At 41.9% G+C, this 18,563-nt stretch overlaps 1 protein-coding gene across 4 annotated transcripts in view; it reads right to left on the bottom strand.

The window, feature by feature from the left end:
• Positions 1-4,607: 4,607 nt before the first annotated feature.
• The window catches only part of MAPK6 (mitogen-activated protein kinase 6), a 35,720-nt gene continuing 21,764 nt past the window's right edge, over positions 4,608-18,563 (bottom strand). For all 4 annotated transcript variants that reach the window (XM_081888538.1, XM_081888540.1, XM_081888539.1 and 1 more), the window contains exons 2-6: positions 11,482-12,641; positions 11,038-11,182; positions 9,200-9,364; positions 7,999-8,200; positions 4,608-6,976 (exon numbers count right to left, since the gene is read on the bottom strand). In XM_081888538.1, the coding sequence (XP_081744664.1) occupies positions 5,884-6,976; positions 7,999-8,200; positions 9,200-9,364; positions 11,038-11,182; positions 11,482-12,036 (2,160 nt within the window). In that variant the 5' untranslated portion in view covers positions 12,037-12,641 and the 3' untranslated portion in view covers positions 4,608-5,883. The remainder of the gene's footprint in view (positions 6,977-7,998; positions 8,201-9,199; positions 9,365-11,037; positions 11,183-11,481; positions 12,642-18,563) is intronic.

The following is an 18,563-nucleotide window of genomic DNA, read 5'->3' as shown; positions in this document are numbered from 1 at the left end:
AACACTATTTTAATTTTTCGTCTGCAACACCCAGCATCTTTTCCCACTCACCTGCGGCAGGAGGAGAGCTCGCTCAGCCAGCAGATCCGCAAATGATGAAAGCTTGCTGTGACTAAGGAAATATATTTAGCAACTTCTGAGGATGACTCAACCTGTTGATGTGACACTTGGAACAGCCACCTGAGACTCCTGGAAAAGGTCAGCCTCTAGAAGGCGGGCAGTGACCTATTTCACTCTCGCCGTATAGGGACAGGGAAGCTCCCAAGGTTTCACTTTAGAATAGGGGTGGGGTGGGGAACATGTGGCCCTCCAGATGTTGTGGGATAGCAACTCTCATCAGCATTTCCTCCTTAAAAGAAAACGGTGGTTGTGTGCTTGGTACAATTCTATCCTGGAGTTGTTCTTGACCCCGTTTTGAATCTTGACGCACCGGTTACAGGCCAGTGCCCCCCAAGGCTGTTATCTTTCACCTCTCTGCTGCAGCCAGCCTCAGGCTAGTCATTCGCTTTTCAAGATCGGCTGCTCTTCCACGTGCAACCGGTTTCATCACGGCATGATCTCCTGATTCCCCGTGGTCTTAGCCAAGTAATGGAAGTGAACCAGAGTTCAGGACTGATGAGCAGATTATGAACTCACCTATACCGCAGCTCAAGGCTACCTGGAACCAATGTCCTTTGAGCCAGCATCCCTCTCCTCCAGCCGCCCTAATTTGAGCCCTGCAAGAGCTGACTGCAGTGACTCAGGGGCAGGGTAACACATACAGTCCAAACATATAAGTGAGCCTTGCAAAAAACCAAAACCCAGCCTTGAAGCTCAGCTGCACCACAAAATGCCCAGGTTTACCACGCATCTATCAACATATCTCTCATTATAGGGTACGTCTGTGTGGACTTTAACCATTAGATCAGGAGTTGCGGAACCTCAGGCCTAGGGGTCCAACACAGCCCTCTAGGCAGCTTCAGGAAGTATGAAGGAAGCCCCAAAATTGTGGATCGCCTCCAAACCAGTGCTAAAACTTCTGTAGGGCTTTGTAGCAGAAACCCCACATTTTTAGCGCCTCCAAACTGGGTAGCTGATATTCAAAACGGGTGGTTATAACACAGAAAAATTAAGCAACTGAGGCAAGCAAATGTAGCATGTTTGATTGGAACAGCCGGCTTGGAAGGGATCCAAAATTTTAAGGTTCTCAGTTAATGAAGCTCCTGCAGGCGTCTCTCTTTGGGCCTTTGGAACTTCCCTCAGGTCACAAACCTCCCAAGCCACATTCTCCACCAGCCATGATTTGCGCCCCCTTTGAGTATTTTTTTGCCTGAACTCTGATAGTGCTTTTTAATTACCTGGATGGCAGATAGGGGTGTGTGAGAGAGTGTGCAGAAACCAGCCTACTGTACAAAGGTAAAATTTACATTCATTGCTCCACCCACCTTTGCCCCTGACTTCACCCACCACTGGCATTTCAGAAGGGAATGGGGCCCTCTGGGTAAAATAGGTTCCTTGCCCCCATATTAAGTGCTTTGGGAGCTAATGTGGGGAGAGAAGATGGGTTTTAAACATAATAAAGACCCCAAAAACCCTTGTTGACACAGTGGAGACAGTTCCTCCTAGATTTGAGCCTGCCTGCCAGCTCATTCCCTTCCATCCACTCAGCCTTCTTCTCTCCCTTGGGTGGTTGACCAAAATGCAAATTCCACAGAAGACTTTTGGCAAACAGCAGAGAGGAAATCAGGAGGCAATAAATAAGACGCCCTGAAATCCACTCAAACTGTCACTGAATGAGAGCGACAGACCGTCAGCAAAACTTAAGCAAACAAACCCATCTGCTTCCGAATCATTTCCGAAAATGCTGCCGTACCAGTTTGCAAAAGCACACCCTGCGTAAATCTTCGCTTAAATCAACACGTGAGTCATAATAAATCTGTTAGTCTTTTCATATGATTTTGGTCACACCAAAACTATAATTAGTGAAGTGCAAAGGAAAACACAGTTGAAGCAATTCTTTGGTTCTATCAAGCACATGGCAGGCATTTTTCAGACTAGTTCATATTGGAAGAGGCTTTTTTATTTTTTTAAAAAAAGATAGCTGCCTTTAGAGATTAGTGTGTTGCTGTTTTTAATTTAAAAAAAAATATTATAATGCGTTTTATGTGTCTACTGGATTTGCATCCTGTTTTTTGAATGAAGCCCTGAAAACAGCTCACCCCACATTCCCAGGCATCTTATCATTTATTGCTTGGTCCGTTTTGCTCCTTTGTCCTTTATTCTTAATTCCAGTCCCCTTAGGGCTCAGCCAATCTTTATCCCCTCTCTCCCCCATCCCAAGTTCCTCTTCTGCTTTCAAGTGTTATCAGCTGCCTCTATCTTGGGATGATCAATTCTTTCCCTTGGCTGTTGCCCTCTTTCTTACCCAATATCTTTGATTCTTTCCCCCCACTACTTATAACCATCCACTGAAAAAACAAACAAACCCAGAACTGGGGCACTCAGATCATTGCACCCGAGCCTCCCGCCTAATTCCTTCCGATTCTTAGCCAAAAGCTTTCCTATAGCTTCATAAAAATCAGCGTTTTCCTTCTGATATCCCCTCCAGCCAGATCTCCTGCTTCCCTCCATTTAGCAAACATCCTCTCCCATTTCTTGTTCCAATTCTTACTACATGCATCCTAGTTTTAATGTGTGCTTTTAAGAATATAATTAGCTTTTAACTCTATGAAAATTAGCAGTTAAGTGTGGTGCTTACTGGTTCTATTTAATTAATATCCCAATTCTGTTTTGCTACATGAAAATTTATGTTTATGTTTGATGCCCTTGTTAACTCTTGGGCTACCAAATTGTGCGCATTCAGGTCTCGATGTCCGACGATCCGAAAAGGGGTGTGAGGATTGTGTGTGAGAACTGCAAGTTTGTGGGCAAACCGCACACTTCATGGCACACCGTAGGTGGCTTTTACCATTACTGTACTGGTCTTGTTTCTAAACCAAAGAAAAAAATTAGGATTTCCTAGGAGCCATATTGATTGCAAGGTATTCATTGCATCAAGAATATTATGTTTCCATGGACATTTAAGTATGCTAGTTACTTTGTTCTAAAGTTCCTTCTCTCAACAGCTCCAAGAGATAGAAAGGTCAGTATCTGTTTTGTAATGGATACATTCTGTTACGTAAGTTCTAAGAGTAGCCCTGCTCTAAATGATTCTCAACTTTATCTTTTACTTTGGGGAGCGGGAAGGTTTATACAAAGGCTGTTATCATTACACCAGAGCGAAGATCTGGCAAACACACAATCAACCTTTCAGAAATGGTGTAACATTAAAGGTCCTTTAAAGGTTTCTATAAAGGACTGTTACAACTTTTTCCTCTGATTAGCAGAAAGGGAGACTGGTGGAAACTTCAGTCATCTTTTGCAAGCAAAATGTAAGTCTTAGCAAGTTAGAATGGAGAAAGTGAGCATGCTATGCTGGTGTGGGAATAATGTTGAAAAGAAGTTATTGCTAGGGGTGCAATACACAGGGTATTTAGCTCATTTGCCACAGGCAGTCTGCCAAACCAGTAGTTTTCTGACCTCACCCTTGGGATGGATTTTGGTTTACCAGGGCACTTAAACCGTATCTTGTGTTAGACATGGCATGCTGTCTCCCCAAACAGCATTATGACAAAGGTCCAAGTAACGTTGCTTCATAAAAATGAACTCTTCAGTGACTAGAAGAGGAACTGTGTGAAATGGCTAAAAGCCTACTGTTCCTAGCCTTGCTGAAGAATATTCTCACACATTCTTCTCATGCTCAGAATTATTAAAATGTAAGCTTCTGGTTAGATGCCAAGCAGAACTGGGAAACAGACTCCAGTGGTTTCTGATTACTACTTATGTCGAGGACCAGGAAACTGCACACTTCACACACCAAAGCCAATAATATATCACATGCATTCTCATGGCATGGGCCAAGCACTTTAGCATTAACTGGAACGAATCAGTAAATACAGTATTAGCACGGACCCCAAAGAAATAAAAAAAATAAAAATTGTCTGCTTTTACTAACATCTTGATCAGACACAAACTAGAAAGGAAAATCATTACATAAATACCGTAGGGAACTGTTAACAGGTTTTACAACTCTGTACCTTCAATCAATCTGTTTCATTATAGCTGTAAAAGGTGGACACCCGCTCCCTGCACTGATGCTTTGGAGCAAAATCCATGCAACTTCACAAGACACGTTTAATATAAAAGATGAAGTAATGGCAAGATGGATAACTTTTTACTTGTATGAAACAAGTCTGCAGTTATTTTGCTTTTGCAATGCAGGTGGCTATGCATTACACAGCTATCCCAATTTTGAATATACCGTCATTTTTTTTTGTTTACGATTAGAATGAAAGAGTCACAGGTAGAAAGGTTAGAGCTTTCTCCTCCTTCAGACAATGCTGGAAATGGCATGCTTTGCCTGAAATGCTTTGTATGAAAAACAGCACACACAAGGGGGAAATGTTTCCATTTTAATTCTGCCACAATTGTCATTTCCTAGACCTGGGAACAAGCTTGAAACTGATTAATGCTCATGTCTTGCAATTACTCAAGGCTATCTGAAGCACTCCCATGTCAAGACAAAAGAATAATTTTTGCTGGCCATCTTTTTATTTGTTTCTCTTTAAAACAGGGGGTGCCAATGATACATAGTTTCCCAAAAACAAAAACAACAAAAACCCAGAAGGCAAAACAAACTGTCAGAAGACCGAGATGCTACATGCTACATTTAACCTAATTATACTCATGCTTGCTTTGGGGATGAGACAAAGGGCATCATTCAGTAAAAACATACAGTAAAAACAAAATGTCTGGCCATATAGAACTTTCAACCTACAGTAATGTTGTACCTTAATTGCTTCCATGCACACAACTAACATTACAAAAATTGTTTTTTAAAAAATTAACACAATTAAGACTTCTAGGAGCATTTTATAATAAAACAATTCCTAATTTCTTTGTAGAGAGATCAAGCACCTCCAAATTGCAAATTCCTATACACAGTGAGTGCCTTACTTGAAGTGAAAATCTCTTTAAAAACTCATATGGATCACCTCAGAATAAGGGGATGTTATTCATCTCTATTTCAGCTATGTAGGCAATAAACCACAGTGCTAACAAGAACTTTATCTGTAAAGCAAGTTCAATTTTTTTTTACTTTCTATCATGACAGAAAATATAATTTGCTAAAATAAATAAAACGCTGCATATTAACATTTCCACTATAAAGAAGGCATACCAGAATATTTATAAATATTGAATGATTTCTCCATACCACCTACTACAATAATGTTGGCTAAATAGAAGTGCATTATGAAAAGCACTATGGGTGGTTAATGTTTTGCCACATACTGCTGTTACCTTGAGGTAGATAACACATGCGTACCAAATTCTGCATTTATTTTTCAGTTGCTGCTGGTATCATGTGTCTAAGAAATGTGTACAGTATGAAAAATTCTAAAATACATATGAATGAAAATGTTTCAGGGAAAAATAGATATTTTCATGCAAATATGTATAGTCTCACTGTGTAATTTTCAAGGCAAGATTCTTATTTTTCCTCTGCAAAGCATGAACTGTTTAAACTGAAGAGTGTTTCTACTTGGTTTAGTGCATTTTCTTCTTGTTTCCTCCTGCAATGTGCATTGTTTTGCTCTGTTCTTTACTTTTGTGTGCAAATGACATGCCAGTTTTTTAAAAAAGAATTGTCATGTAAATAAAGTAATTCTGGATTGTAAAAACAATGGTAAACAGAAAACTAAGGAAATTCATACCAAAGTTAACATTATCTGATTTCAAGTAAAAAAATTACTTACAATAAAAAAGAACACACATTTCATGAATACAAAAAGAAATGTCTGCCATTTAGTTTAGGTGTTTCAGAATGCTGCTGTATGTTTTGTGGGGAATCTGAGGAGATGATTTCATAGCAGACGGCGTTAGCGTGGCCTGTATGGATTTAAGTGGTGACCCAACGGGGCTGTGAAACTGAGGAATACCTATCGCTTCAAGGTGCTTGTTAAAGAGAAATTCCCTACTATTGCTTAAAAAGCTCCCCTCTCTTTCTTTCTCCCCAAGCTTCCCATCTTCTACTGGCTCAGTTTCTAGCATCTCAGCATCTTCCTTCTTGCTAAAAAACCTGTCCAGGTAACTGGTGTATGGATTCTCCTTCTCAATCTGCTCATCCTTTCTGACTTCGCAACAAAACTGGTCTATGAGGAAACATTCCTCCCCACCATTTACGAGCTGCCCATCCCATGAATTTTGGTAAAGAGCTTCCAATTGGGCCAAGTTGGCCATTCCTTTCTCCTGCTTCTCTCTGCTTACTGACTTGGATATGCCTTTCGACTCTAGGTGGGACACTGAGCTATTCAAGTCATTTAATTTGTCGATATCAGTTGACTCGTGCTGCAAACTAAGCTGAATAGTTCCTGCAATAAACGAATCAAAATCAAACCCTTGATTCTTCTCCTTCTCTTTTTCTGCAAGCTGCGAGGCTTCCTCAAGAGCTATCTGAGCTTTCACCAATCCATTCCTTTCACATTTTGACTTGCCTTTTTTATCTGACTTCTCTTTGCTCTGCTCCTTCCAGTTGGAAAGATCTATGATAAGCTTGGGCTCATAGTAATGGTTCACTTCACTCTCTCTCCAGACCAGATTATCTAGGTATGAAGAGGACCTCATTTTGTAATTACAAGTGTGGCTACATTCCAGATCGCAGTACTTGTTTTCATGATGATCTGGATACTGCCAGCAAGGCTCAGTGGAAAAGTGGGTATCAAACGCTGGATCCTCTAGATACTTTTCACGATCGCCATCCAAATATTTGCGAGGGTCTACTTGTACTTCTTCCTCATCAGTCCCATCAGAAAGAGCCTTTGGATCACGCTGAACTTCATCAGCTTCAAAATTGTTATGACTAGGCCAGTCATGGTCTGAAAATTGACTGTCATGATATCTGTAATATTAACGGCTTATGTTAGTAAATTACAGGCATCCACTTGCTTACATAGTGCAGAAGAGTCAAGACAGATAACAGCAATGAAAACTATGAATAGCCACTCATTTTAGACTCAATGGTATGGCAAGTCAACAGGCAACTTCCCACACTCTTCAGAGAGCTTTAATTTTGAAGCTTTTCTCAGTGACAGCAGAACTCATTCCTTAGCATACAATTTGCGAAAGGACTGCATCTTCATTTAAGGTGATGTGAACATTTCAGTGTCCTATTTCAGTTGCAGATTTCTTAGCAGAAGGGAGAAGAGGAACCTTGACTCCCAACAATCATATTTTAAAAAATGGGTTTTTTGTTCTAACTGCTGCATTTAGCTTTAACCTGAAACTGCAACAGTTTGAGAACTGTTTCAAAATTACACATCTAGATAATCGTTCCAAATATTGGCTGGTGTCATCAATCAGAGTTATAAAGTGCAAACTCTCATGATAAAGAATTTGTGATGCTTCAGTGAGTACAATGTTAATTTTACTAAATGCTCACAGCAAGGTTTCCTCCCCATTGGGGTATTCACATCTTGGTTATAAAATGGAAGTCAACGTATTTGGGGAAGTACATTAACAAAGATGCCACTATTCTGGAAAGTCACATTATTTTCCCAATACATATTTTGCATTGGAATGTACAAGATTCCATCATTCTGTTGCAAAACTAGCTAGAGAACACCCAGTGCATGTGGACTTTTATCCCCTTAGCTGGTCAGCTGAAGCTAATGGGGTAGGTGGTTTGGGACACCATGCAAATGGTGGCAATTAATTATAATAATTAGAATGGAGAAAATTCTAATCTAATTTATGGGGGCGGGGGGGGAAATGAGAAGAATTTATGCTCCAAGATCCCTTTCCTCCTCGTCATGGAAATGCTTCTCCCACCTCACAGCATTCCATCACTGTTAAAAGAAGAAATCAGCTGGTGTTTCAGGCACAGTTGCAACATGCAAACAGAATGATTTTGAAGCTGTTTACCTTTCCCAATTATAGACGTGGCTGTGACTTTCGTCCATGAGCAGAATATCGTCCACCTCGTCCTCAATGTGGAAAGGATGGCTTGAAATGGGCTCATCAGTTGGAAAAGAGTAAATACTCATATAAGGATGGGACAAAGCTTCTTCTGCTGTCAATCGATCCATGGGACTAAACGTCAGTATTTGTTCCAGGAAGTCCAGTGCTAAAGAGGGCAAAATGAATAGCTGGCTGTTTGTTTGTTTTTTAATCATTCTCTAGTAAGATAAAGTATGAAATGCAAAAACAATGCTTACATTATTTGTGGACAGGTCTTACTTATTTCAATTTTCTGAGCACTAGAACCAAATATTTAGTAGCCAGAAAAAATGATTAGAGTGCCAGTACTATGCAGAAGCAAGGATGTTTTCTTATTTTTTACAGCCTTTCTCTCATTGTGGAACCTCATTTGCTCCACTCTGCTGCTTGTAGAAGACTATATGATTTGTACGATTGCAAAAAGAAAGCACTGTAGTGTTTTTAGCTCACTTCTACAAGCAGCAATGAATCTGATAGAGACAACAGAAATAAGTGGGGTGGGTGTAAATATGCCAGGCTTGCCAATACTGTAGCTACTTGCACCTGGTTCAGTATGAAAAAAAAGAGTTAGATCCTAGCAGCTACATAAGTAAACTTTATGAAGGACAGCTCTTTTGTCTCTTTTAGGGCACAAATCACTAGTACTTCCCCACGAGGGAACACAAGAAAAGCTTCTTAAGATTATACACTTTTGTGGACTTGTTTGGACAAAATACATAGTGTCCACAGTAACAGCCATCAACGGTTTCTACTACCCACCATGATTATACATTTTTTCCCAACCAGTGCAATTCACTAGGGGACTAAGCTCTCAGCCTTGAACTGCCTGGTCTGATTCTCCACGGAATACTGAGTTTCTGTTTAACTCAGCAAATCAGACAGCTCAAGGGGAAAAATGATATTCCCACAGAACACAACCCTTTCCCAAGAGGACTCAGAAACTGGTATAATAAGACACACAAAAACAACTCAATCCACAATTCACCAGAGATTGTCTTGCCCCCAACATGTGTGGAAGGCAGTGTCCATGGCATGCACTAACAGCCTGAAATGTAGATACCGCTCTTGCCAAACCAGCTCTCTGATGACAAAAAGAAGGGGGAGAGGAAAGAGGAAGCCAAATTACCTTCAGGGCTAATGCCTGGGAGTAGCTGAGTTAAAGGTTTGTGTGGCTCAGTCATATCGTTTTTAATGTAAACTGGGATTACGCTAAGAAGTTCCTGACGATCTTCCTCATGCACAACAGGAATTGATTCTAAAATCAGCTGCATCTGTTCAAGTTCATGGGCACCTAAATGTTAAGACAAAAAGCACATCAGCCCTGTTCCAGACACCCATTTATTCATCAACACAGCTAAGAAATTCCTTATAATGCTCTATGTACTAAATCCAGGCTTCAGAGGGAGAGTGTAGTTAGTTAGGTAGTCAAAGTAGCAGTACCCACACACATCACAGGCATAGAAGAATACCAAGTATAGAAGTAGTACAACATACATTGGAGGGGGGGAGGCTTAAGTAACAGCCCAATGGGGGCTGAACATGCTCAGTCGCCACAGAACTATAGCTAACTGACTTGGGGGCAAGAAGCAGTGGAATGCCTGGAATCCTGAACAGCAACACCCCAAACTGGAACATTTTGTTGCAGCCTCTACTTAATAATAATAATAATAATAATAATAATAATAATTTTTTATTTATACCCCGCCCTCCCCAGCCAAGGCCGGGCTCAGAGCGGCTTACAAGCAATAATAAAAACAAGATGAATGGTTACAACTTAAAAACAAGAATAAAATACAACATTAAAATAATGGAACATTAAAATATTAAAATGTAGCCTCATCGCAGGAGAAGGAAAAGAAAGGGGGGGAGAGAGGGAGGGAGGGAATCAAATTGGCTCCAAGCCAAAGGCCAGGCGGAACAACTCTGTCTTACAGGCCCTGCGGAAAGAAATCAGATCCTGTAGGGCCCTGGTCTCATGAGGCAGAGCGTTCCACCAGGCCGGAGCCAGAGTTGAAAAGGCCCTGGCTCTGGTTGAAGCCAATCTAACTTCCTTAGGGCCTGGGACCACTAGGGTGTTGTTATTTATGGACCTTGAGGCTCTCCGTGGGGCATACCAGGAGAGGCGGTCCCGTAGGTACGAGGGTCCTAGGCCGTGAAGGGTTTTAAAGGTCAAAAGCAGCACCTTAAATCTGACCCTGTACTCCACCGGGAGCCAGTGCAGCTTGAAAAGCACTGGGTGAATATGCTCCCATGGCAGAGACCCCGTGAGGAGCCTCGCTGCAGCATTCTGTACCCGCTGGAGTTTCTGGGACAGCTTCAAGGGCAGCCCCGCATAGAGCGAATTACAGGACTCTAATTACTTACAGGACTCTCATTTCCTACCCTTGGAAAGAGTTAATAGACGTTTCCCATGCAAACTCCAGAAAAAGCTATCAAAGTTACCTCTTCCTGCCATTAATTAGTTACAGACTCTAGTTGGCCATTAGGTTTAACTCTTGAGTTAAAAACAGGTTCCTCTACCTTAGTGGTGAGTTATCATTTTCCAAATTAAAATGCCCCCAAAGCAAACAGAAACACCACCCTGTAACACCCCATTCCTTTCCAACATTTCCTTGTCAGTCATTAGTTCAAACAATACATGAAATCATGAAAGATCTGCATCATTTTCTGTACATTTCTCAAACTGTAGTATCGAACAGGTACCAACTAACCTATTGGTCATGTTGATATATAATTATTTGCTATTAAAATGTTCCAAGACTGAATTGCTATGGATTTCAAAAAAGCTGTTAATATGTCACACCTCTAGGCACTAACATTCATGAATGGATTAAAAGCATTGGCCACTTTGATTCCAATAAGCTCTTTGCTTTTCCAAACTGAAGTTTTACTGGCTACATCAATATAACGCACAGAGGTCTTATACTTAAAATGACAGGTTTGCACCCATCCTTCTCCACCAACCTGCAAAGAGAGTTTTTCCTGTGAGCATTTCAGCAAAGATGCAACCTGCAGCCCACATATCAATGGCTTTAGTATAGTTGTTGGGCGATAGCAAGAGGCGAGGTGATCTGTACCATTTAGTAACCAATCCTTCGGAAAGATGGCCCTACAGAAAGAGAAATTTTACTTGCATTTGATTTATCACATTTGTAGCCTGCCCTTCCTCCAGGGAGCTCAGGGCAACATATTTGGGGTGATTTCATTTTCACCTCTCAACTCTGGAAGGTCAAAGAGCAGCATGGAGAGGTTTGAAAGCCCTTTGTGAACATCTCCAAGCAGCTGCTTTGCCGGAAATTTGTAGATCTTTGGCACCGCCAGGGTGTTGCTGGCTTTTACTTTGATTTTATTCTGATGGATCTTTTGTTTCTTATTTATGCCCGTATTGTATTGCCCATTTTTACGTACCTTGTGAGAATAATGAGGATCCATGATCCGTGCAAGGCCAAAGTCACCAATTTTCAGCACCAAATCTTCAGTATTAATGAACAGGTTAGCTGGCTTGAGATCTCTGTGCAGAACGTTTGCAGAGTGAATATATTTGAGCCCACGTAGCAGCTGGTACATGAAGAGTCTGGCATGTTCTTCCAGTAATGGCCCCTGCTCTAGCAGGTTAGCCAGATCTGTCTCCATGTATTCTTGAACAATGTAAACACAGTTCAGTTCTGTAAGAGAGCCTACATCATCTGTCAGTTGACTTCCGTTGGGACCAAGGATTTCAAACACCTTGACAATGTTATCGTGGTCAAGTCTTCTAATAATTTTGATCTCACGCAGAGCATGTTTAACGCTCTGAGGATCTGTAAGCACAATTTTCTTGACAGCCACACGTTTGTCACAGTCATTATCGACAGCAGAAAAAACTAAGCCATTGCCACCACAGCCCAGAGGTTTCAAGTCCATATACCGAGAACCTACATCAAAACCATGAATGTTCATTAGGCTTTCAAACTTCTCTGCCATTATGTTGAAATTCTTTTGTGTTGTTTTTCCTTTTAAAACTACTAAGCTTCTGCAAACATGTACAGATGCTTCCACTGGTATATGAAGGGTCTTGCAGAAAAAGAGAAGAAAAACTTCAGGTTGAATGCACGATAGTTTTCTGACACTCTCATTGCATTGCCAATCAGGCCTGCTGTATCCCCGTTATAATTAGAACTTGAGCAAAGATAGAGAGGTTGCAGCATTCATAGTTCAAGGAAGGTGCAGCATATCCGCAGACATTAAAAGGAAATACAAGGAAATCAAACGGAATGAAGTGACATACTATAGACTCCACTCTACTGTGCTAAACTGCATTTAACGAAAATGTGAATAAATATGCACGTAATAGGCTTCTATTAACATCCTCCTCACAGTGCAGATACATTCAGTGTTGGACTGGTCCTGAGCAGCTTCATTCTATGGTGTTAAATAAGCACTTTTCTCTCCTCTTCCTTTCTTCTTTTCTTTTCTTTAGTTTGTCAAGGAAGAGGCAGCTTACAAAAGAGGCTGTTAGTTAATGATCAGGTGGCTCCAGCTCACCACAATCACAATCAAAGCTACCATCCATCTTGTTCTGTGAAAACCTGAAGAAAAAAAAGAAAAAGAAAAGCCATATATCAGCACTCCCAAACCATACATGCTTTTCAAACAAAGAGTGTTTAACAGTGCACTCTTTCATAATTGCTTGCTGTGCACCAGAATGTAAAATACAGGGGCAGAACTAGGCATTACGAATCTTTTGATCTACTGGAGAAACCAGAAGCAAGGCTCATCTCCTTATGAACATGTTGCTTCTGGTTCATCAAGTACTCTCCATCCCACACACAGTAAAGAGAGGCTCTTAGTTGGTAAAGTTCTCAAATTTCTTCTTTACAAGCAAGCTGATATTCAACTACAGTGGTATCTCTACTTACGCGCACCTCTCGTTATGTATCCTTCGGGATACACACACGACAAACCCGGAAGTATTTTTCTGGGTTTCGTCATGCAGGCATGCACAGAAGCCCTCTATTGCGCCGCGCGCATGCGCAGAACAAGCACCTCTGGTTGTGAAAACCTCGGGATCCAACCGGAGCTCCAGAACGGTTCCCGTCCACAACCGGAGGTACCACTGTATCTGGTAAGAGCTTAGAGTTGAGGCTTCAGCTCACTGGTGTGTGTTTTTGAAAGGGAAGTTTAAGCAAAGCTATTGAACTACCAAAGTGGTGCATGTACTTAAAGGAAACTTAAAAGGAAACTTGCTCCTCTATGGAGGACCATTTCATACTTGAAACATGAGGTACAAGAAGCAAAAAAAAAATCTTCAATTTGCTGTTGATTCATTAAGTTATGTATCCATATGCTTTATGGTGTATCCAACATAAAATATAGAATCTTGGTTAAAACATCTATGTGGTCTCACCCTAGCATGGAGCAAATTTTACACTGTTTATGATATTTACAGTGTTGCTATATGGTGGCAGAAGCTTGCAGGAAATATGAACATTGAGATAAAGTACAGTAACTATAAGCTATGTTATGTGAAGAGGCCATATTACTTGGAAATATTGCTGTGGCTAGAAAGAACTTTTATTTATTTTACTAAATTTCAGACTAAGTGGGTTATGCTTGAATGAAATATTAACCCCTCCCCCCATTATTCTCTTACACAAATAAGTTCACCCTTTAAGTCGGTGACTTAATGTCCTTGAGCTGAGGACCAAAACGACCCATGGTCAACCCTCTGTGAGTTGTATGTCAAAGTGAGCATGGCCAAAGTGTAAAAACGGTCATACAGTATTTTGGAAGTTGGGGGTGGGGGGAGGCCACAAAAAAATTAACACCACAGCATCACAGCTGGGAACCTATGGGAATAGCCAGTAAAAAACAAAAAATATTTTTAAAAGTTAACATATTTTTTTAAAAAAATATGGGGCCACAGGGGTTTTTTGGGCATTGTGACATCACAGTGGGACACCAAAAGTACCAGGTGTTTTTTTTATGTGATAAATTCGAGTGATAAATTTGAGGGGACACAGCAACCTCTTGGGGGCAGTAAGGCTGCCTCTACTTTAAGGTATATCAACCTATCAGGTTAGACACACAGCTTCTCACAGCCTAGCTTGATGATTGTTACTTCAACCAGTGAAATTACTTTATATAGAAATGATATTATTTTGGAAATCTCTAAATTGTGTTTCAGCATTATCAAGTAGGTGCCTATTTCTCTTTATGTCCAGAGTTTTTGCATCCAGCTACAGTCCTCAAAGGACATATTTTGAAATGCTCTCACTGACATCCATTTGAGGCCTACAAAATTACAGTGGTACCTCTGGATGCAAACGGGATCCGTTCCGGAGCTCTGTTCACACCCTGTGTAGAACGTAACCCGCGACTGCGCATCTGCATGTGCACGGGCCACGGTTTGCCACTTCCACGCATTATATCATTTTGAGTGTCTGTGCATGCGGCGAAACCCGGAAGTAACGCGTTCCATTACTTCCTTGTCGCCGCAGAGCGTAACCTGAAAACGCTTAACCTGAAGCATATTTAACCCGAGGTATGACTGTGCTTTGAAGAAATACATCTGAGGATAGCAGACTTAAAGAAATGTTTAATTATCTCAAGAGTGAAATGCTGAAACTGTTTTTGGCAACAGAAGAGAAACCGTCTCTCAACAGTTTGTAACTTCTAGCATGAGAATTTGTTCAAACTATCACCGAGAGTAAAACTGATCACTCAGTGCTGGAAGGAAAGCTAATATTTGCTACAACTTTTTCATAATAAAGATGAAACATGTCCTTAGCTTACAAACAACTTGAATCATGTTTCCATCGCTATGCAGATAATCCAACAGAAAAACCAAAGGAGCCCAGCAAGATATTGGCTTGTAGTTCTGTAGAACTACCCATGATTCATTTGGTTTAGGCTTGTGACAACTTAAGGCTTCAGCTCTCAGCTTTTCACCCAGCTTCCCATAACAGTTAAGCAATTATGACTACAATCTTAGAGCTCGTCATCTTTCAAGTCGTGGCTGAAATTTAAACTATTAAATACAGAATGGTGCTTTGTCAGAAGACCACAGGGCAGAAAATCAAGATGGCAGTTCTGAGTCACAGTTGCATGCTTCAAACAGAAAATGATGCTATTAAAATTAACTCATTAAGCACACTTTTCTGCCCATTCATATTATTAGTACTAATAATAATAATGATGATGATGAAATATTCAAAGTAGCTTTCTGGATCTTCCACATGCAAATATTCAAAATTGCCCAGAGCTTCTTATGACACATCAGTATCAGCCCTAAGTTTTAGGATCAGTCACAGCTGCCTTCCTTGAAATGACAGGGGAGGGGAGAGTACTCTACAGGAAGTAAGAGTATTAATCATTTCTGTAGGGCTTTACCATTTTCACCTCATTTACACCTACAATAACCTTTAGAGGCACAATAGGCTGAAAAATTAACTTGCTTAAGGGCCACCCAGAAAGTTTTACCACCAAGCCAAGAATTAGAAGCTGAATTAGCATCTTCTATTCCACATATAGCTGGCCCTCAACAAAACATCTGTAGTGCAACAAGTGCTGAAGGAAAAATAATTTTACAACAATGCCATGATTGAAACAGAAAGAAAAGGCAAGTGAGACTTCTCCCCCTGGTCACTGTAATGGTACCTTATTCTATTCAAGGAGCAAAAATTACTTAGCTGGGCTTTTTTAGAATAGGAATATTATGCAGAACCCAACTACCAGTCCCACAACAGTGTTCCTGGTTCACCAGAGAACTATGAGTTATATAGAAAATAATGTACAGTTACTTAGGTTCTGAATATAGATTTTCTGTTAGTGGCAACACATGCACGGAGACTGCTACCTCAATACTGTTGTCAACAACCCTTTCAAACAGATACCCATTTAAAAAGAATATACTAGCCTACCTTTACAAGGAATATTGCATTCCACTGATCACCATTGTGCATTACACTATTTTTTGTCAATTTCACAATAAGAGCTCCTAGTAAGGCTAGCATTTTGTAATGACAGTTACACAACTCACTGATGATCAGGTCATAATAGCAACTCCTATTTTTATTACAAGTAAGAATCTGCAAGTGTTAAAAGAAAGCTGTTATACAAGGGGATAGAAGTCCAATCTCCATATATGTAACTATACAAGTGCTTATGTGGATTCTTTTTTATCTCAGCCACGTTGCACACTGTAGGGAGTGAGTCATCATAAGAACTCATGAAACTGCAGCTCTTTTCCCTCAAACCTCCCACAGAGTCTCCACACATTCCGAAATTGTCAACTTACATATGCTCAAAACGAATCTATGAAGACACAGCACTTTCTCACCAGAAACAAGGGATCAGTAATTCACATCATTAAATAAAGCACTCCTTTAAAAATGGTATACTGTTTAATCCTTGTCTTGATTTGCTCCCCAAAGTTATTATTGTTTTTACAAGAAGGAACTGCTGAGGGAAAAGACCCCCACCAGCCAGCAAATAAGAGGGGTTCACAAAAAGTAGGTGGCAGCACATAACAGAAACTACTACTTCTTGCTTGAATATAACCCACTACCTTTTCATTTTCTATGCTAGAAAATAATTAAGTAATTAACCTGGATTAAAGGCAAGTGATTTTAGCCACCCCAAACTGCCTTCAGCACTATCACCATGAAGTTTCAATAGTTAATCTGAGATTAAGGGCCCCTCTGGTATGGACCAATGCAGGCTCATTTTCTTTCATTTAGCCTACAATCCTTTGCACATGCTTCTAAGTTCCATTGCTGGGACATACTTCTGAGTAAAACTGCATAACAGTATCCTGCAGTTACTTGTAAATTAAAGGGGAATATAATTTTCTTCAAAAAGAGACTTCCAATACAGCTTAGTAGGACCTACTCCCATGCCTCTATGTGCTTTCTAAAGAAAAGCTATATACCGGGCTCCTTCTGACTGAACCACACAAACTGTAAAGTGATCCTGGGCCCTCCCAATAAGAGACAGGGAACCAGAACAGCTCCTGCATGTAGCAATCCTGGAAAAGCACTGGCAAAAAAGTTCACTTGCCTGCAATTATTTTGTCTCCCAACAATCCTTCTGCCACAGCCTCTTTGCCACAATGGATATTTTCCTCCTCCATGTCACTGTTACACACAACTATTATTAAACCCTAGTTGGGTGGGCCTGATACTTTAAACAAGGTCTTGGATGCCACTGTCACAGAAAAATCTACATTCAGATGTCTTTCAGTTGCCACAAAGGGAAAGGGGTGATGGGGGGAACGAGAGAAAGAGAAAAGGTTCTGGAAAAAAATCTACAGTTCCATTCAACCGCAGGGCCCCCCTTAAAACCTCTGTCGTTATTATAACGCAACTGCTTTTCACACCACAAGTTGCTGCTTTCCTGGGGCAGTTTTTAAATAGAGGAGGCAAGTGCCCATAAGATAAAAGGGAAAGGGGGAAGTCGGGTTCTCTAGTTCCTCTGAATGAAAAGAAACACTGCAGCAGTTGCTTTTAAAGGCGCAGAGCAGGTGAATGGAGGCCGGGAAATGAATGAAGAGTGTCCTAAGGGCGAGAGGGAAGCCGCAAGTGCCGCAGTGCCCGGTGGCCACCGGGGGAAAAGAGCAGAAGGGGACAGGCCCCTTTTGGATAGAAAATTCTGTTTCGCAACGGAGACTTCCACGTCAGGCGACACCCGCCTAACGCAGCCTTCCCACTCCAGAGATGAAGAAATCCGCGAACGCGTCACTGATCCGCCCTCGTGGTGATCAGAAAACCCCTTTTCTGTCCACTTTAAAAACAAACAAAAAAGGTCGGCCAGGCAGTGTTTACTCGGAAGTAAGCCTCGCCCAGTCCCAAGCAAAGCATGCCCAGGGTCGCCAGATTTCACAACGCAACCCTATGCGGCTTTTTTATTTTATTTTACGCGGAAGTAAGATCCGTTCGCGCGTTAAACCCACGCTGGAGGGTTATGATCGCGGATCCAAGGAGAAGAGAGAGGCCCCTTCGCGGGGATCTACTGCTCAATGCCACCCGGGCCTTCGCGTCCTCGCAAACCCGCCCACCGCCTCCTCTCGAGCAAGAACACGGGGACCGGGGGAGAAAGTCCCGCCGAACTCTGTGGGGCTTCCCCGCGAGTAACAAAAACCAGCGCGTGGCTGGGATCGGGGTGCTGCGAGAGGCCTCGTGAATGGCCGCCACGCGGGACCACCCGCCGCCCCCTCGCCGGCCTCCATTGTCCGGGCTTGGGGCGAGGAAACGGGAGGCGGCGGGGCTTTTGCCCTTTCCCCGAAGCCGCCGCCGCCGCCGCCGCCTCCACCTCGCTTCTCAGAGGCGGGAAGGGCCGCCACGAACCGGCCCCAGGGTTTCCCTTCTCTCTTTCCCACCCTCCACTCCTCAACCCTCCGGTCCTCCTCGGGCACGGAGCGCCGGCCGCCGGGGAGGCTCCGCCGCACTGCGGAAGGCCTGGCCGGGCTTCCCCCGCCGGGCAGAGGCCCCGGCAGGGCGCGCGGGAGGCGC

Source organism: Podarcis melisellensis, assembly GCF_964234715.1.
Source record: "Podarcis melisellensis genome assembly, chromosome: 14".
Classification (NCBI taxonomy): domain Eukaryota; kingdom Metazoa; phylum Chordata; class Lepidosauria; order Squamata; family Lacertidae; genus Podarcis; species Podarcis melisellensis.
The sequence above is the reverse complement of the archived record's forward strand: the minus strand, read 5'-3'. Positions and strand labels throughout refer to the sequence as shown.